Source organism: Oncorhynchus keta, chromosome 28, assembly GCF_023373465.1.
Source record: "Oncorhynchus keta strain PuntledgeMale-10-30-2019 chromosome 28, Oket_V2, whole genome shotgun sequence".
Taxonomy (NCBI): domain Eukaryota; kingdom Metazoa; phylum Chordata; class Actinopteri; order Salmoniformes; family Salmonidae; genus Oncorhynchus; species Oncorhynchus keta.
In genome coordinates this window covers 23940678-23961564 of record NC_068448.1, presented here as the reverse complement: position 1 = coordinate 23961564, position 20887 = coordinate 23940678, and the positions used below count along the sequence as shown (strand labels likewise).

General features: G+C 40.3%; 1 protein-coding gene across 6 annotated transcripts in view; it reads right to left on the bottom strand.

Annotated features, from left to right (window-relative positions):
• Positions 1 to 2456: 2456 nt before the first annotated feature.
• The window catches only part of LOC118360878 (microphthalmia-associated transcription factor-like), a 37537-nt gene continuing 19106 nt past the window's right edge, over positions 2457 to 20887 (bottom strand). For 2 of the 6 annotated variants that reach the window (XM_035740389.2, XM_035740391.2), the window contains exons 3-10: positions 9582 to 9785; positions 9211 to 9306; positions 8724 to 8838; positions 8430 to 8522; positions 7898 to 7954; positions 7679 to 7754; positions 5873 to 6020; positions 2457 to 5658 (exon numbers count right to left, since the gene is read on the bottom strand). In XM_035740389.2, coding sequence (XP_035596282.1) covers positions 5236 to 5658; positions 5873 to 6020; positions 7679 to 7754; positions 7898 to 7954; positions 8430 to 8522; positions 8724 to 8838; positions 9211 to 9306; positions 9582 to 9785 — 1212 coding nt within the window. In that variant the 3' untranslated portion in view covers positions 2457 to 5235. The remainder of the gene's footprint in view (positions 5659 to 5872; positions 6021 to 7678; positions 7755 to 7897; positions 7955 to 8429; positions 8523 to 8723; positions 8839 to 9210; positions 9307 to 9581; positions 9786 to 20887) is intronic. The other 4 variants (XM_052485170.1, XM_052485171.1, XM_035740390.2 and 1 more) reach the window with 3 other exon arrangements.

The window sequence follows — 20887 nt, the reverse complement described above, 5'->3', positions numbered from 1 at the left end:
TTCCACAATTTGTTACGTTACAGTCTTATTCTGAAATTGATTAAAAAAAAGAATCCTCATCAATCTACACACAACACCCCATAATGACAAAGCGAAAACAGGTTTGTAGAATTGTTAGCAAATTTATTAGAAGTAAAAAACAGAAATACCTTATTTACATAAGCTTACAGACCCTTCACTATGAGACTCGAACTTGATTGGAGTCCACCTGTGGTAAATTAAATTGATTGGACATGATTTGGAAAGGCAGACGCCTGTCTATATAAGGTCCCACAGTTGACAGTGCATTTCAGAGCAAAAACCAAGACATGAGGTCAAAGGAATTGTCCGTAGAGCTCCGAGACAGGATTGTGTCGAGGCACAGATTTGGGGAAGGGTATCAAAAAATGTCTGCAGCATTGAAGGTCTCCAAGAACAAAGTGGCCTCCATAAATCTTAAATGGAAGAAGTTTGGAACCACCAAGACTCTTCCTAGAGCTGGCCTCCTGGCCAAACTGAGCAATCGGGGGAGAAGGGCCTTGGTCAGGGAGCTGACCAAAAACCTGATGGTCACTCTGACAGAGCTGCGGAGTTCCTCTGTGGAGATGGGAGAACCTTCCAGAAGGACAACCATCTCTGCAGCACTCCACCAATCAGGTATTTTTCGTAGAGTGGCCAGACGGAAGCCACTCCTCAGTAATGACAGCCTGCTCGGAGTTTGCCAAAAGGCATCTAAAGGACTCTCAGACCATGAGAAACAAGATTCTCTGGTCTGATGAAACCAAGATTAAACTCTTTGGCCTGAATGTCAAGCGTCACGTCTGGAGGAAACCTGGCACCATACCTATGGTAAAGCATGGTGGTGGCAGCATCATGCTGTGGGGATGTTTTTCAGTGGCAGGGACTGGGAGACTAGTCAGGATCGAGGGGAAAGATGAACGGAGCAAAGTACATCGAGATCCTTGATGAAAACCTGCTCCGGAGCGCTCAGGACCTCAGACTGGGGCGAAGGTTTACCTTCCAATAGGACAACGACCCTAAGCACACAGCCAAGACAACACAGGAGTGGCTTCAGAGCAAGTCTCTGAATGCCCTTGAGTGGTCCAGCCAGAGCCCGGACATGAATGCGGTCGAACATCTCTGTAGAGGCCTGAAAATAGTGGTGCAGCGACACTCCCCATCTAACCTGACAGAACTTGAGAAGAATGGGAGAAACTCCCCAAATACAAGTGTGCCAAGCTTGTAGCGTCATACCCAAAAAGACTTGCTTTAATCACTGCCAACGGTGCTTCAACAAAGTACTGAGTAAAGGGTTTGAATACTTATGCAAATGTGAGATTTCAGTTTTGGATTTTTTATAACAGTTTTTGCTTCGTCATTATGGGGTATTGTGTGTTGTTTGATGAAACAAAGCAATTGAATAAGGCTGTAACGTAACAAAAAATACCAAACATGTGGAAAAATGATTTTGTCAAGGGGTCTGAATACTTCCAAGAAATACGCGTTAATCACTTTTTTTCAGTTTTAATCCAAAATGCACTGCATATTAAAAAAAATCATTAATTTCCTGCGTATCTTAATTCCCATTATTAACAAATAATATGCGTAATAATGTAGGCTGTTCATGCAAATGATTATTACCTATAACCAGGATTGCCATTACAAAAATTATATTTTTGGTAAGCAATTATTATTTTACCACACATTTATTGTGATTCATCCTATATTGTCCCTAACATCATTACCCCCTAGCAACAGATGTGGAATACATACACACACACACATTCATACACACACACTCAACCCCTTTTCCCCATAAACTACCATAAGCTGAGACGCTCAACAGGTGTTCCATCCTTGAGCCCAACTCAAGAAAGGACTTGTTTTACGAATGCATATACAGTTGCAGCTGTTTGAGAAGGCATGAAACATTTAGCTAAAAAAATGAAAAATTAGGAGATTTCATGAACTATTGTTCAGTCCTAGGTGATGGAGATCAGATACACATGGAGATCAGATACACCCCCTTCCTCTGAAACACACACACACACTGGTCTCCCATTGTGACCAATTTCCAAGCAACTCTGTGCAGTCAGACCTTTTGATTATTTTGTGCTACCAGGGCCACAATAATATGCCCCCTCCCCATGGGTTAGTGCAGCTCTTCATGCCAGCGCTGCCACTACCTGGTTGGGGGCACCCCACCGGAATCCCCATCGGCTAGGTAAAAGTTCGTCAAGGTTCAAATTAGCAGCTTTGAGAATTTCCTTGCATATTATCCTCTCCCATCAGGGGGCTTTGACTTTGCAGGACCAACCCTGCCAGGCAGGCTCAGAATCTTGAGAGGCCGGTGCTGCTTTAGTAGGTGTCTGTGTGATGAACTTGGTTCTTGTTGAAGGCTGGTGATAATATCCATGCCCTGATGAGCAGGTGAAGAAGAAATGCTGTGTTTCATATTCAATATGTTTCAGTCAACGCACATTTACTTGGGGCTTTATTTAATATGTTAAACTGAAGTGTTACAGATTCTTGTGATACAAAGGTAAAGGTCATTTTTGATTGAGCCGACATATGCAACATTTACTGTGAATGCAGTCTCTGCTAATGCGGGAACATATCCTTTCAATTTCAACCACGCTGTACAGCTGAACTTCCCCAATGTGGATTGAATAGAGCCCTGGAAGTCTACCAATAAAATATTATCATTCATTATATTGGAGTGTCTGTTGAACATGATCTATTCTCATATTATTTACCCATTATTAGTGTTCAGAGACAATTAGCGAAATACTTTTATTTTTATCAATCATAGAACGAAACATACTCCTGCAATAACACAAGTAAAAATATTTAATTGACTTTAATGTTTGTCAAAAGCTATTTTCCACACTCAGTTCCAATGAATGGCCTTGACATCACTGATCCATCCCTAACCAGTGTATGACCATCACTACCTCCATCTCTCCTGGCAACAGAGTCATTATCACATTACTGTGGCAATCTCGGCAGAGGCGTCTATCTGAAACCATGTGTGAACAAACATGGCTCTTTGAAATGTTAGTGGTATACCCAAACTGTGCCATGGTAACAAGCGGATCGATTCATATGTTTATTTACAAATAATGGGCATCAATCAACTGTCACCATTGCTTTAAATGAAAATGTTAGTTCTATGCATTTTAGTTCTATGGTTGAAAACACCGATCTTGGTGCATAGTGGTTTCATCAACACAAGAGGGTGACATTGTCTAGGGAAATTATATGCTGATCTGGGTTCAGTCAAAGGACAGTGAGTGAATGACAGGCCTGTGTCTAGATATTACCAGACAGACCTGGGTGCAGTTTGACCATGAGGGCCATTCAGCAGTGGATTTGTACTGCAGAGAATTCGCCTTTAAGTACATGGACTACTTTGTGCTTAGCTTTACGTGCAGCCTGATAGCCATTATTCTTAAATTATTGCTCTAGAAATAAAGAAGAAACATCCTTACACAAGTACAACATCAAAAAATAACGTTAATTCCTTCTTTGCATATTTTAGACTTCACTTTGATTTTGGCAACACATTTTGGCAGTCAACACTGAGTTACATTACATTCAGAAAAATAATTGGTCTCAAAAAAGAAGCTGAGAATTCAGTAAAAAGCAATGTTTTGATTATTGCCCTCCGAGTGGAATTCTGACCTCAAAACAGAACTCTAGCATCAAAAACATCCCAAACAAAATGGATGGCCTAGAGAGACATTTGGAGGCCCATAACATGGTTTTCTACTCTCTGACAAAAGGCCCTTCCCTACTGCTTCCCGTAGGGACCTTGCAGCTCAACACTTCATACATGAAGCACCAAACACCAGAAACAACAACAACAAACCAGTATCTAGTAGTCCTCCTAGATCTGTGGAAAACAAAAAACTAACAGTAAGGCACTTCAATGTAAATCATTCTGCTAGGTGCTTCTTACTAATCATTACAACATATTATATGACCAGCCTAATGTGTCTAATGTCTTCTGGGTAAAACAGGCACAACTGTAATCATTGCATAGTTCCACAGACTTGAGGGTGCACTGTAACCATGTTCTCAATACAGTGGTGTAATGTACAGTAGATAGTTATTATCAAAGGCATATTTGAGTACTTTCCTACAGTTGTTAAACAGTATAAATATACATTAACAGTACAGCTTATAGTTTTAACGACAATCAATCATTTGAAAAACCTAAATATAATCGTTAGGAAATATATATTTAAATCAATTTATGGACGTCATTCCAGTGTTTAAATAATTTTCTACACGTACATCTCCTTATATTCCTAGCAATATAAACATTCACATCATTGACAAAAAATATCCTGAATATCTCTTAAACACGAAATGGATGGACAGGCAAATCCTAATAAGTGTACAAAAAAAAAAAAAAAAAAATAGAAAATAGAAAATGGACACATTAAAAACAGAATGTATTTTTCTTCCTTAGAGATCCACTTCTTAGTGAGTATTTGCTGCAATACATTACATACCAAATGTGCCTGTATGGAAATCAATGTTGCATTTCTACCAATATTGATAGACTGACATTATGTTCTGTGCTGTATGTGAAATGTTTACAAATCTCCTGACTAAGACGTTATCTCATTCAAGTTCAAAAGCACAAAATTAATGCACAAACAAAAGAAATCAAAATAATGTATTATCGCTTCTGTCATATTGCGCTGAATAGACATGCTATAAAGGAAGTAGTGTGACTGTGTAAAACCAACAATATATTAAACCACAATTTTTAGTTTTCACTTCGAGGGAATTGCATTTTTTAAAAATTTAAAGCAATAAGCTTATCAATCAGGATTCTATAACTATTATAAGCCTGCCCTATACCATGATGACTTTACACAGGTACAGTATGTGTGAGATGTCGCTCCCTGACTCATTGTCATAAAAGTATTGATAAAATCAGAGCATGATCTATTAAAACAAACTATTAAAAAGTAATTTATAATCAATACACAAGAGAAACTGAACTAAATTCAGTTTGACGGCTTTCAGAACCCAATGATACCATATAATAAACAAAACAAACAAAAAACAATGAAAAATGTCAAATGTGTAAACACCTGAAAACAAACTAACTAACCAGCAGTTGGCTGAAGTTAGCTACTGACGGGAGACGTCTGAGGAGGCCTCAACACAACACAACATAGAACAGGTTGAAGGGGTGGAGATAAAGATGCAGTTGAGTGGAGTGGGCAGCAGTGAGTGCTAACAGCTCTGGTCGTTCTCTTCCATGCTTTTGCTGCCTGAGCAGCTGCTGTCCTTAGAAGCTCCGGGTGAGACAGAGGAAAGCAAGGGGTCTCCCCCTCCCACAGGGGACAAGTTGTCATCCATCAGGATGTCCATCAAGGCCCCCTTAGGATGACTGCCGTAAGGCCCCATGTCACCTGAGACTCCCCTGTGGCCCTTGGTGTAGGGAGCTGCTCCATCGTTGAGCTCCAAGATGGTGTACTGAACCTGGTCTGGAGTGCAGGATGGGTGGTGTTGGTGCCGGGGGTGGACATGGTACAGATCCTGGTGGCAGTCTCCCAGGGCTGGCTCCTGCTTGATGCCTCGGGCTGAGAGCTCAGCTGAGCAGAGGGCAGATGTGTCTGTGGTCAGACCATGGGCACGAGCTTGCATCTCCAACTCCTGAACCCCATCAAGGGATGGAGAAAGAGAAAGGAAAGAGAGTGTTATCAACATTGTCTGTCTGCATGCTGCATATCTGATACCATCCAGAATATAGAAGAGCCTCATCTCAATTCAATCCTACTTTGATTGGCTAATACAGTATGTGACATTTTGAAGGTATGGCTAGTTGCTCCTTATCTCTCCCAGTGCCCCACGGCCTACCATGCTGTACCTGTATCCGCAGCATCAGGTGTCTATTGGCATGCTCCAGCTTCTTCTGTCTGTTCTCCAGCTCTTTGGCCCTCTGCTGCTCCCTCTGTAGCTTCCTGATGTAATCCACCGACGCCTTGAGAATGGTGCCTTTGTTCCATCGCATATCCCTGAGGACCAGAGAGGGGCGCGGCAGGCCAGCAAGGTTTTATCAGCCTGAACTGGTAGCATTCTAGAGTACACTGACAACGTTCTAACTCACACAATTCTCAAGGGTATGGATGCACTGAAAAAAAAAACTGAGGCATTGATCTATAATTATCGTAAACTCTAGCCTGGGGTCAATGTCTGACCCATGATATATACAGTGGGGTCCGGAATTATTGGAACCTTTGATAAAGATGAGCAAAAAAGACTGTATAAAATAAATAATACAAATACTGAGCTATGTTGTATGCTTAAAAAAATGAAAAATTATATTATTTTATGCTAATAGAATTGCTCAGAGAAAGATATATTATTTCATTAACAAGTAATAAAAAAAAAGCTAAAAGATAGAGGTCAGCATTATTGGATCCCCTGTTTTCAATACTCCAGTACCCTCCCTTTGGAAGGATAACAATACTGAGCATTTTTATAAAATGTTTTATGAGATTGGAGAACACTTTGGGAGAGATCTTGGACCATTTCACCATACAGAATCTTTCCAGATCCTCGAAGGTCAAACCCATGACCAAATACCTCTATTTTCATGTCATCTGACCATAGCATCGCCTGGAGTAGGCTAAACATAATTGGCACTTGGTTTGGAACCAGTGCTATGGTCATATGACACGAAAATAGAGGTCCACCCAGCGGTGGGTTTGGCCTTAGAAAGAACAATGCATATGTAGTAAAATACCTCATCACTACTGTTTAATATGGTGGTGGATTGATGATGTTATGGGGCTATTTTGCTTCCACTGGTCTTGGGGTCCGTGTTAAGGTCAATGGCATTATGAACTTTGTCAAGTACCAGGACATGTTAGCCAAAAACCTGGTTGCCTCTGCCAGGAGGCTGAAACTTGGCCGCAAGTGAATATTCCAGCAAAAACCACAAAGAAAAAAACAAAATCAACATTTTGCAATGGCCATCTCAGTGGCCATTGAAAACCTATGCTTTGAATTGAAGAGGGCAATCGATTAGCCCAGACAAAATATATCAAGGATCTGGAAAGATTCTGTATGGAGGAATGGTCTAAGATCCCTCCTAGTGTGTTCCCCAATCCCATACAACATTTTAGAAAAAGGCTCATTGTCAATATCCTTACAAGGGGAGGGGTCGGCAGGTAGCCTAGTGGTTAGAGCCAGTAACCGAAAGGTTGCTGGATTGAATCCCAGAGCTGACAAGGTAAAAATCTGTTGTTCTGCCCCTGAGCAAGGCAGTTAACCCACTGTTCTCCGGTCACTGAAGACGTGGATGTCGATTATGGCAGCTCTGATTCAGAATGGTTGGGTTAAATGCGGAAGACACATTTCAGTTGAATGTATTCAGGTGTATAACTGAATCCCTTTCCCTTACTGGAGCATTGAAAACAGGGTATCCAATCATTTTGACCCGTATCTTTTTGACATTTGTTTTAATTACTTGTTACACAAAATCTCGGTCTTTGAGCAATAGTATTATTATTAAATAATATAAATGTTCTAATTTTTGGAGTATAGAATATAGCTCAGTATTTGTATTACTGATTTTCTGTTATTTCTTTGCTCATCTTTATTAATAATTCCAGACTGCGCTGTATCTGGTAGAAAGACTTCAAATCCAAGTAAACATAACGCAACTTACGGATCATTTGATTTTGGAATCATGGTCCCCAATTCTTTGATCCGGTCGTTGATGTTAAACCTCCGTCTTCTCTCAACTACAGGGAATAGGATGAGAAGAGAACAATAAGAAACAATCAATCATGCAAAATGTAATAATGAAAAGGTAATATCACCGCATATCTAAACAACCCACATGATATTACTAGATAGCTGATAATTACCGTATAGCAAAACTCACTCAAATTATGGTTATCCTTCTTCTGTCGTTCCTTTGCCATTGCCCTGACCTCTGCTTCTGAAACAAAGCAGTTAGCATTAGGAATGGACAATGACTACAGATGTGGGATCTTCATTTGATAACGCTGTTGCAGGAGAACAATGCAGGAAATGTAAAACTTGTAGTGTATTTGAGTTTTAAAATGTGTAATTTCCACTTTGAAATTTCAGATTTTATTTTACCTTACGAAAAATGTATCAACCCCTACAAAAACATCCATTAATTACAATCCATATAATAATTCATATTTCTTGTTGCTGCAGGATTATTTTCAAACTGGATCAGTTTAAGATCCTTCATCTGTAGGACAATGGCAAAACATTGATGTTGACACACAACAAAACAGTTATGCCAGAAATGTTTAGTTAGTTTCGGGAAGAAAATAAATGAAACTGTGCTGAGCACATTATAGGCTAAGCAATATGCACCCGTGTAACCTAACTCAAACTCACAGTTAGCTAAAGTAAATATGAATATGACTATGCAGACATACCTACAGGAAACCCTTCAGGCCTGTGATAGTTCTCAAACTTGCTACACGACCCAGACTTGTCCAGCATGTGCATGATGGCCGGAGATTGGGAAACTATTTGGCACATAAAATGTTCAATGCATTTCACTTTATTTTGAATGACAAAATAACAAAGTTTACAATAATCAAAAACAATATCAATGCAAAGCACATGCATAACATTTCCCTGACCCTTTCAAACATATTGCTCAGTCACAAAGGTCTGGAGAGTATGTTTGAATCTGGATGTTTTCCATGTAATGGGGTCATGCTCACCTGAGTATTCCCTTTTGATGTTGGGCAGGTTGGCAGGGCAGGAGTTGATGGCCAGGCCTGGATGGGGCATGCTCTGGTTACCATAAATGTCCAAGAGGTTAGTGTTGACAGCGATCTGATGAGAAAAGATAACCACAGACAATAGTAATGTTAGCAGGGTCAAATATACCTGGCACATGTGGTGCTTGACACATGAGTAGTTAACCCTTTAAAAATGTGTTGACACTGATCTGGAAGCAAACATTTGCTGTATTCGTAGACACATCTACTATGAATTGTCACATAGGCCTCCACCGGATAGGTGTAGTGAGATGTGTTGCTCTACAGGGTCAGCCATAGTAGTACTGCGCCCCTGGAGCAAATTAGGGTTAAGTGCCTTGCTCAAGGGCACATAGACAGATTTCCCCTTATCAGCTCAGGTATTCAAACCAGCAGCCTTTCGGTTACTGGCCTCATGCAAGCAGACAGTAAATTAAGGCAATCATACCGTATTGGCCATCTGAAGCCCTGGGTCCATTAATCCAAGGATATCGTCGTTATAACTCGATTCCAGACTAATTATGTCATCAATGACATCATCCATCTATAATCAAAAAAACTAAAATTGAATTTGAGATAGAAAATATGTTAACAGACAGTGATTCAGTTGAGGGTTAATCAACAGAAGATCACATTTCCTTATCAATGAATATGTATTATCCAACTCCATGGTGTTACTACCATTCATTACTCAAATACACGTTGCTTTGAAGTATAAGTAATCGAAAATTGGCAGATATTATGGTGTGAAAAGCACACTGAATTTACACACACTGCATTGTAGCTCGGCATCTATGGCCATATTACGTTTTGCATTACCTCTTTCTCACAGTTGATGTTGAGGGTGAGTAAGGCCATGGGGCTGTTGGGGGCACTGTTTCCCGGCCCCAGAGCCATGCCCTTGTGGTCAGAGGACTGGTTGGGGCAGGGCAGGGAGCCAAGCTTGCCCAGGTAGCGCTTCACCTGCTGCTGCTGGGCCTGCTGGATGTGGTACTTGGTGGGGTTCTCCAGGTGAGTCTGCACCTGGAGGAGGTAGGGAGAGATGGAGTGAAAGAGGGAGAGACATAAGTGAGAGTCAGAATCCTCAAGCGCTGTTATGATGGGTTGATGATCATTGGTCATGTTGTAATTGTGCTGTGCACTCAAGAAACAGCTCACATATCTCACTGAATATTAATCTCACTAAAGAAGCAAGAAACAGCTCTCATATCTCACTGAGAAACAGCCTTGAAAATGTTTCCATACATTTATAATAATAAAGAGAACCTGATTACTAATTAATATGAAAATAAAATACCTGTCAGCTCAACTAGTGATAGAGTCCTTGACTTGACCAGAGAAAGTCAAGTATGAATTGAAATGTTAGAAAGTATCAATATTACTAGCAAATCCCAAAGCAGTGCGCCGTAAGCTTATCTTTTCATTTATATTTTTTTCTGTGCTATCTCTTGATAGCTAAATAATCCCGAGATATAAATACATGTATTCACAATTCATGTCACATGTTCCATCTGAATAAATGTTATGTTTATCTTACCATACCCCAAAAGAAAAAGGGGGGAAAATAAAATATATTTCAATCAGCATAATCCTGGACCTACTTGATAATGGTGGTATTCAAGCATCTCCAACATCTCCAGCACAATTTATATTCCAACTACAAATAAGAGATGCTTAAAACCTAATTATATTCCCTTTAAAAGTCTATGCAAGACCAGAGAGGCTGTCTTCCTCTCTTTCATCCGCTGCTTTCAACACTGATAATACAGAGAGGAACACCTCTAGTTCAGCTTATAAAAGGCAGAAAAAAGGCATTAGCTACATGTTAATAAGTCTAAGTGAGACACAATGAACCTTTTTAAAGATTGTGATGCTTTATGTAAAATATGAATTTATGCCTTTATGGTGCTAGTTTGACGTCAGAGTGGGAGTCTTACAAAGAGGCTCTTTCTACAACCAAGACCAGGTCACTCTGTCTACTGACACTTGCCCCAGGCCAGATAACTTCTCATCTCCTCTTTAACCACATGCATGGCTGTTGCACACTGGCTGGTTACTATTCTATTTTTGGATGATAGGCTCACTGAGCTAAAACTATTCTTGTAAACTACATGCTTCATAATATAGTAAAATATATACTGTATTGTTTTGTTTGTCTAAACATCTTAATTGAAACAAAAAATCCATAAAATGATTACGTTGCTAAAGGGTGGCTACTTTATTTATTCTTTACTCAAACCTGAGAGAAAGCAGATTGTAATAAGATGTTTCTAAACATGAGATTTCAGCTACCTGTAACATTATCTCTAATATGAAGTTATTCCTGAATCCTAACAGGACAGTACATCACTGCATTCAAGGGTTCCAACAAGAGCAAAGATAACCAACTGATAAATGACCAATTATAAACCAGTAATGGGAGAGAATTCCTTTTAGAATCGGTTGTACTGAAGCATGTGTTTATCCAACACGTGTGTAAATTGACTGTAGCCAAGCCTGGACAAACTCAGAATGACAGTTGATTTCACTGGTGAGGTGGTTAATGAGCTCAGGATAACCAAGTGTGGATGACAGAGTCTGGTTATTTGGAAAGGCTTGAGGCAGATGGAGCTCCTCACAACCCCATTCACCTCCTGAACTCTTGGCTCAACAACGCAGCAACAGAACCAGACGGTCCCTCCCCCGGGCCCTTATTGGCTGAGGTATTTAACCTTGCAAATAGTATCTACAGTAACAACTGACACCACACTAGCATCAATACAGAATATCATACACTGTTCTACTATAACATGGTAATAAGCATTTACTGGTAGGCCTATTTGTTTTATGCAACAAAAATTAAAAAGGTAATTCAATAGATGTGTATTGCTCAATGTAAATTGGCATTCCCTATTTCTAGTCATTCCATAAGGAATGTATCCTAACTGGCAGGTATATTAATAGCTCTCTGAGGTATTTTGGGAATTCCCCTGGGGAGAGTTGAAAGTTATTTCAGGCATGTTGACCATGTGATAACTGAAGGGGTCAAAGTTGGGAATGCATCCTGACCAATTAGGCAATAAAACCCTCTGGGCCAGCTTTAAATGCCCTTTAAATGCACTGTTCGTCAACAATGAGAGGTGGAGGAATTGTGTAGAATTAGAGGCATCCTAAACAAAGCGAACTGTTCGAATAATATTTTCTAAATGTCAGAGAGGTGTGAGCAATCCCTGATTTGTATCTATATAGTGTTCATGTGCTGTAAATGGGACACCAAATAATCATCCAACAATCCTAGACACGCAATTAGCCTGAGCTGTAATTGAGGAGTAAGTACAAGTTGCACTGTTTGTGTACATGGGTGTTTGATTGTTCATTTAAAAATATATAAATAATTAGCCTGTATGTTTTCTTAGAAAGTGCCACATGCTGAACAATCTGATAACAAGTCTCTTAACGTCTTAATATGCAATTAACGCTACTATTACTACTAATATGACGGTCCCATGCACGACCCCCGACAGTAATACTACATTTCATAATTGTACAGTACTGTGGAAAGGCAAATGTTGCTGCAAAGCTGAAAACACAAGTTAGAATCCATTGACACAATATGTGTTCTGTATATTTCAGAGTTGTACATCTTTCTACTTTCTCACACCAGTCCGACATCCATTTCCATCAGAGAATACCAAGGCATACTTCCTGCCAATTTGCCTCAGTATTTTCTTGACCTGGTCAAATTCCTTCTGCTAATATTGAACATGGAAGGTGTGTAAATACTGCTTTTGTTATGATGAATTGCTTTGAATCGATAGCGACATCTATGTACCAGGGTGTCATTGAGACAACGGAACAAAATCAGCAATTATTTGTTATTTTTTACATTGATTGATTGACATTTAAATTGAAATAATAACATGGATTATAACACTGGATTACCTCAATATAGTGAGCCAAGAAGCACACAAAAAATCTATACTACTTGTACATTGTATAAAATAAGCATTAGAATTGGCCAGAATACAGAATGCAGGCTTTGTCGAATTGATTTCACTCAATACAGATTGAACTTTATGCCTCTAGTAACTGAACTAGAAGTTCTTCCAAACCACACTACATGTTCTTTGCCTTACGGTTCTCATTTGGTGTTTATAACTTCCATGAGAGAAACGCTAGTAACTAGTGTGAAGTCAGAAGATACATGGCTTGAATTTAGTCTTAGCTGAAACTTGATTAATGGGATATTCCTAGGATAAAAGAAACTATAAATAATCTGACTTCCAAAATAAGACAGGCCAACACAGTCCTGAGGCAACAAGCAACTCCTCCTTGATAAAGTCAATTACTATTGTTTTAGCTAGGTTTTTTTAGCCCATTGATTTTGTTGTAATGTTTTAGTCACTCCAATATCACATGGATACACAATACACAATCTAATCCATGAGAGTAAACCTAATGCAATTTTTCCTGATCTATTTATTTCATTATATTATGAAATCTTACAATGTCTAATGTCTCAAAGGTTCAATAATTGTATTTGATGAATTTCTCAAGTTTAACTAAACTGTTTCTTTGTGGCTAAACCAAAGTGACCATCTGTAAACTAGTAAATAAGGAAATGACAGTATGTGACACCCATGGATAATTACAGTTGTAGGATCTTAAATTGATCACTCCTTTGTTTCTGATCATTTTCCTGAACAGCAGGAAATGCAAACTTGTTGTGTTTGAGGTTTAAAAATGCTTCTAAAGTTTGTAATTTCCACTTTAAAATGTCAGACTTGATTTGCCCTAACGAAAAATGTATCAATCCCTACAAAAAATGTCCATTAGAAGTATCAGAACACTAAACACTAATCCTCGACTTTGGCGATGTCATTTACAAAATAGCCTCCAACACTCTACACAACAAATTGGATGCAGTCTATCACAGTGCAATCCGTTTTGTCACCAAAGCCCCATATACTACCCACCATTGCGACCTGTACGCTCTCGTTGGCTGGCCCTTGCTTCATACTCGTCGCCAAACCCACTGGCTCCATGTCATCTACAAGACCCTGCTAGGTAAAGTCCCTCCTTATCTCAGCTCGCTGGTCACCATAGCATCTCCCACCTGTAGCACACGCTCCAGCAGGTATATCTCTCTAGTCACCCCCAAAACCAATTATTTCTTTGGCCGCCTCTCCTTCCAGTTCTCTGCTGCCAATGACAGGAACGAACTACAAAAATCTCTGAAACTGGAAACATGTATCTCCCTCACTAGTTTAAGCACCAACTGTCAGAGCAGCTCACATATTACTGTACCTGTACATAGCCCACCTATAATTTAGCCCAAACAACTACCCCTTTCCCTACTGTATTTAATTAATTTATTTATTTTGCTCCTTTGCACCCCATTATTTTTATTTCTACTTTCCACATTCTTCCATTGCAAATCTACCATTCCAGTGTTTTACTTGCTATATTGTATTTACTTTGCCACCATGGCCTTTTTTTGCCTTTACCTCTCTTATCTCACCTCATTTGCTCACATCGTATATAGACTTGTTTATACTGTATTATTGACTGTATGTTTGTTTTACTCCGTGTGTAACTCTGTGTCGTTGTATGTGTCAAACTGCTTTGCTTTATCTTGGCCAGATCGCAATTGTAAATGAGAACTTGTTCTCAACTTGCCTACCTGGTTAAATAAAGGTGAAATAAAATAAATAAATAAATAAAAGGTAGTTCTAACCTTAAATATGACTGGGAGAAGTGTCAAGAATAAGAAAGCTAAATATTCCATAGTACACTAGAACACAGCAAAACATGGACAACAACAGTCTAAACAAAGCTGAGGGTAAGAGAGCAAAATGTCCACTAGATGACAGCAAATGGACCCATCACGACCCTACAGGAAGAGTGAGAAATCCATATCTTTATTTAAACCAGGGTATTTAGTGGCCTGTAGTTTGTAAATCCAAACACTTTCCCTTTGGTTTAACTGTTTAAGACGGTCCCCTTTTCTAAAAGAGGCTGGAATATGATCAATACCCATAGCTTGTAGGGAGGCAGGGTTGCCATGGTGTAGGGACTTGTAGTGCCTTGCCATGGGGTAGTCTTCATTACCTACCCATATTGCGTACTTGTATTCCGCTATTATATGAAGAGTGCCTTGGTCCTCCTTTTTTTTTGATGACCATGCACAGTGCTTTATTCTTCTCATAATACTGTCACGACTTCCGCCGAAGTCGGTTCCTCTCCTTGTTCAGGCGGCGTTCGGCGGTCGACGTCGCCGGTCTTCTAGCCATCGCCGATCCACCTTTCATTTTCCATTTGTTTTGTCTTGTCTTCCAGCACACCTGGTTCACATCTCCTACTAATTAACATGTGTATTTAACCCTCTGTTCCCTCCATGTCTGTGTGGTGTATTGTTTATTGTCGGGGTTGGCACGCTTCCGGCTGGTTTGCGCCGGGTTTTGTTTTACCCGTGCTTTGTGGCAGCCGGTACTTTATACTTGGGTCTGTACTTTTGCTGCCTCACTTGTTCTGTGGGCATTTGTTTTGTGACGCGGTTGCGTTCTGTATTATTATTGCCTTAGTAAAGTACTTTGTCCATTCATCTCTCCTCTCCTACGCCTGACTTCCATGCACAAGCTACACCCACCGCTGACAAATACGCTAAATTCCTTTTCAATAAATCTAGAAATCATGTTGAACCCTTTTAGGAAATGATCCTAAATACATTTCAAAGCTAGTGTTTTCCCCTTATGCCATGGAATGAAAGCAGTGGGGCTAATTACGAGCATTCTTCGCTGAATTAGAGTTAGGGTGTGTGGTAAGACTGCTTGCCTTTGTCCTGATCCCCAAACTGATCCCGTACATATTCCTCCAAAGGTCAGTGGTCACTTGGTTAATTAAGGGCCGAATCTGTCTTTAGACAAACTCATCTGAGCTTAATGTTTTCACCTTTAAGGTCCAGCAGCCCTGCCTGGTACCCCTAAGCTAATTTTGTGTAGCTTTGCGTGTGGACTGTGCTAATCTAGTCACAGACAGGCTAGCAGGTAAACCCTGCTCTACAGTGCTTAGTGCTAGACAGGAACAGGCCTTTCATTTGGGGGAATTTCAGTCAATGATGAATGCTCGTAAGCTCCAAACCTGAATCACAGAAATGTCTTCCAGCTTGTAGTATTGTACTCTTTTATGGGGTTATCCTAAACCTTTCAAAGAGCTAACAATTTTACAGAGTATAGGATAAGTAATGTTTATGCTGTATGTGGAGGGCAATGGTTTCAATGGTTGGACCCATGCCACACATGTTCAGTATGATGACAAGAGGGGGGCACTATTTATACTACTATCCTACTACTTTATACCATGGAATGGAATTTTATATAATGTAATTAAGACTTTAACTTAAAACATTTCTTCCACATTTTGTTACGTTACAGCCTTATTCTAAAATTGATTAAATAAAACATGTTCCTCGTGAATCTACACACAATAACCAATAATGATTTTTTTTTTTGCACAGGTGCATCCTGTTTCCATTAATCATCCTTGAGATGGTTCTACAACTTGATTGAAGTCCACCTGTGATACATTTAATTGATTGGACATGATTTGGAAAGGCACACACCTGTCTATATGAGGTCCCACAGTTGACGGTGCATGTCAGAGCAAAAACCAAGACATGAGGTCGAAGGAATTGTCCACAGAGCTCCGAGACTGGATTGTGTCAAGGCACAGGTCTGGGGTAGGGTATCAAAAATGTTCTGCAGCATTGAAGGTCCCCAAGAACACAGTGGCCTCCATCATTCTTAAATGGAAGAAGTTTGGAATCACCAAGACTTTTCCTAGAGCTGGCCGCCTCACCAAACTGAGCAATCGGGGGAGAAGGGCCTTGGTCAGCAAGGTGACCATGAACCCGAAGGTCACTCTGACAGAGCTTCAGAGTTCCTCTGTGGAGATGGTTGTCCTTCTGGAAGTTTATCCCATCTCTGCAACACTCCACCAATCAGGCCTTTTTGGTAGAGTGGCCAGACGGAAGCCAATCCTCAGAAAAAGGCACATGACAGCCCGCTTGGAGTTTGCCAAAAGGCACCTAAAGACTCTCAGACCATGATAAACAAGATTCTCTGGTCTGATGAAACCAAGATTAGACTATTTGGTCTGAATGCCAAGCGTCACGTCTGGAGGAAACTTCATCATGCTGTGGAGATGTTTTTCAGCGCCAGGGACTGGGAGACTAGTCAGGATCAAGGGAAAGATGATGGAGCAAAGTACCGAGAGATCCTTGATGAAAACCTGCCCCAGAGCGCTCAGGACCTCAGACTGGGGCGAAGGTTCGCCTTCCAACAGGACAACGACCCTAAGCAGACAGCCGAGAGAATGCAGGAGTGGCTTCGGGACAAGTCTCTTAATGTCTTTGAGTGGGCCGGACTTGAATCCGATTGAACATCTCTGGAGAGACGTGAAAATAGCTGTGCAGCAATACTCCCTATCCACCTGACAGAGCTTGAGAGGATCTGCAGAGACAAATGGGAGAAACTCCCCAAATACAGGTGTGCCAAGCTTATAGCTTCATACCCAAAAATACTAGAGGTTGTCATCGCTGCCAACGGTGCTTCAATAAAGTACTGAGTAAAGGGTCTCTATACTTATGTAAATGTACATTTTCAGTGTATTATTTGTATTAAATTTGCAACAATTTCTAAAAAAGTGTTTTTGCTTTGTCATGGGGTATTGGGGTATTGGATAAGATTGATGAGGGGTTAAAAAAAAGTTTTTTTTAGAATAAGCCTGTAATGTACTGTATCAAAGTGTGGGAAAAGTAAAGGTGTCTGAATATTTCCCGAATGCACTGTAAATATATAATCTGTGTCATATTTCCACAAAAGCTATCAATCAATACAATATTAAACATATTTGCTATAATGAAATATTACATTGATATAGAACACTTGCACACATACAACCTACTTTGCCATCTGGACTACCCAGATGGCAAATTCCTACCAGCGTAAACTTCAATCACAACAATCACACGAATTGCAGTAAAACATGGACTAGGGCTTTTCTACTGCTAAATTACTACAATACTTCTAGTAAATCTGCAGTGAATCTATATGTCCAGAGGGTTCAGAAATAAACAAGTCCTAAAGCAGTCATAATCAGAATTATAAATGACTCAGTCTCGCCTGATCTCCTTAAAATTAGGTTGTGCCCCAGAAAAGTGTGAAAATGTAAAAAAAAGAATGCATACATTGTAAAACATACCTTCGCTGTTTTCTGAATGGGTGGCAGTATGCTCTTAAGAAATGCTTGTCAGGCAGTTCATGCTATGAAACTACCACGTTCTGTATCATTGTGTCATAAAACGGTATCATTGTGTTATTATCTTTATTGTTATGATTCATATTCTCATAATTTTCTTAAGAAATGAAAACATTCAATTTTTTCCAGTGATAACAATCAATTAGAACGTTGCAGTGACAATGTTGGAGACAACAGGAAAATTATCATATTCAAAGGAAAACGCAAAGGGGAAATATCTATCCAGTCATGCTTTAGATACAGTGAGGTGGAAAAAGTATTTGATCCCCTGTTGATTTTGTATGTTTGCCCACTGACAAAGAAATTATCAGTCTATAATTGTAATGGTAGGTTAATTTGAACAGTGAGAGACAGAATAACAACAAAAAAATCCAGAAAAACGCATGTCAAAAATGTTATCAATTGATTTGCATTTTAAAGAAGTATTTGACCCCCTCTCAATCAGAAAGATTTCTGGCTCCCAGGTGTCTTTTATACAGGTAATGAGCTGAGATTAAAAGCAATCAATCAATCAGATTCCAAACTCTCCACCATGGCCAAGACCAAAGAGCTCTCCAAGGATGTCAGGGACAAGATTGTAGACCTACACAAGGCTGGCATGGGCTACAAGACCATCGCCAAGCAGCTTGGCGAGAAGGTGACAACAGTTGGTGCGATTGTTCGCAAATGGAAGAAACACAAAAGAGCCGATCTCCCTCGGCCTGGGGCTCCATGCAAGATCTCACCACGTGGAGTTGGTAACTACACGGGAGGATCTTGTCAATGATCTCAAGGCAGCTGGGACCATAGTCACCAAGAAAACAATTGGTAACACACTACGCCGTGAAGCACTGAAATCCTGCAGCGCCCGCAAGGTCCCCCAGGTCAAGAAAGCACATATACATGCCCGTCTGAAGTTTGCCAATGAACATCTGAATGATTCATAGGACAACTGGGTGAAAGTGTTGTGGTCAGATGAGACCAAAATGGAGCTGTGTCACAAATCCCGTTTCCTGAGTCTGTTTTTTGCCTGTGTTCTGTCCTGGAGTGTTTTTTTCCGGCGTCCTGGAACGCACCCTGTCTGGTTGCCGGGCAATGTAGCCAGTTGGGAGTTCTGATTACCCGCACCTGTATCCCATCAGCTATCTGCACACCTGGTCCTGATCATCATCTCTCCTCTTCATAAGCCCGGACCTGACATCCATTCCCTGCCGGATCGTTAGCCATGAACAGTATGTTGTGCCATAGTATCAGCCTCAAGTTGGATAGAATTTGTTTTGTTGTTTTTTACGCATTGCTTGTCTTAAACTTACCTCCGTTTGTTCTGTCTTCAGTTACTCACCCGGATCATTTACCCCATTCCCGCCTGGTCGTCGGAGGATTCCGCTACCCCCTTGGATCCACCTATTTACTCCCATCAACTCACCACCGCTGCCCGCTACGCCACCTGGATATATCTACCCATTCACATTCACTTGTAAATAAATACTCACCTTCTTCCTACTCTCCTTGTCCTGTTCTGCTTCTGGGTTTGATTTTGAAAGAATGTGACAAGCTGTTTGGCATCAACTCAACTCGCCGTGTTTGGAGGAGGAGGAATGCTGCCTATGACCCCAAGAACACCCTCCCCACTGTCAAACATGGAGGTGGAAACATTATGCTTTGGGGGTGTTTTTCTGCTAAGGGGACAGGACAACTTCACAGCATCAAAGGGACGATGGACGGGGCCATGTACCGTCAAATCTTGGGCGAGAACCTCCTTCCCTCAGCCAGGGCATTGAAAATGGGTCATGGATAGTTATTCAAGCATGACAATGACCCAAAACACACGGCCAAGGCAACAAAGGGGTGGCTCAAGAAGAAGCACATTAAGGTCCTGGAGTGACCTAGCCAGTCTCCAGACCTTAATCCCATAGAAAATCTGTGGAGGGAGCTGAAGGTTCGAGTTGCCAAACATATCAGCCTCAAAACCTTAATGACTTGGAGAAGACCTGAAAAGAGGAATGGGACAAAATCCCTCCTAAGATGTGTGCAAATCTGGTGGCCAACTACAAGAAATGTCTGACCTCTGTGATTGCCAACAAGGGTTTTGCCACCAAGTACTAAGTCATGTTTTGCAGAGGGGTCAAATACTTATTTCCCTCATTAAAATGTAAATCAATTTCTAACATTTTTGACATGCGTTTCTCTGGATTTTGTTGTTGTTATTCTGTCTCTCACTGTTCAAATAAACCTACCATTAAAATTATAGACTGATCATTTTTTTGTCAGTGGGCAAACGTACAAAATCAGCAGGGGATCAAATACTTTTTTCCCTCACTGTATGAAGTTTTGGATACACTTCAACATTTAATCTTTACCTTTTTTTAAATATTATTTTTTATATTTAGTTATACTTTTTCTAAAGAAGGACAAACAAATGTAAAGGAGTTTTTTAAAACTTACCAAATGGTCTTTGTTTTTCTGGATGTACTATAGTATAGTAGTGTGTTGTGGTAGTTATCAATCTGTCTCCCCTAGCTTTCAGAAAATTTGCAACAGTCTCTAGTCACCCAGAGCAGATTAACAATGAATCAAAGCTATGAAAATATATGAATGTAGCTCAGTAAATAGGATTAAACATGGCTAAATCCAAATGGATGGAAGCACAGCATGCATTAAAGAGGAATTCTCAGGAAATTCTCTCATATGCGTTTTAAAACACTTCCCACCTCCACGTGTTTTACACCGTATCGTAAACCGTGCTTGCTCTACTGTCCAGAAGTTGCCAATATAGAGTCATCCAACCCACAGTAACTTCTTAAAACAACATCTGAGTGTGAATGCCTGCATCGAGAGGTGATAGTGAG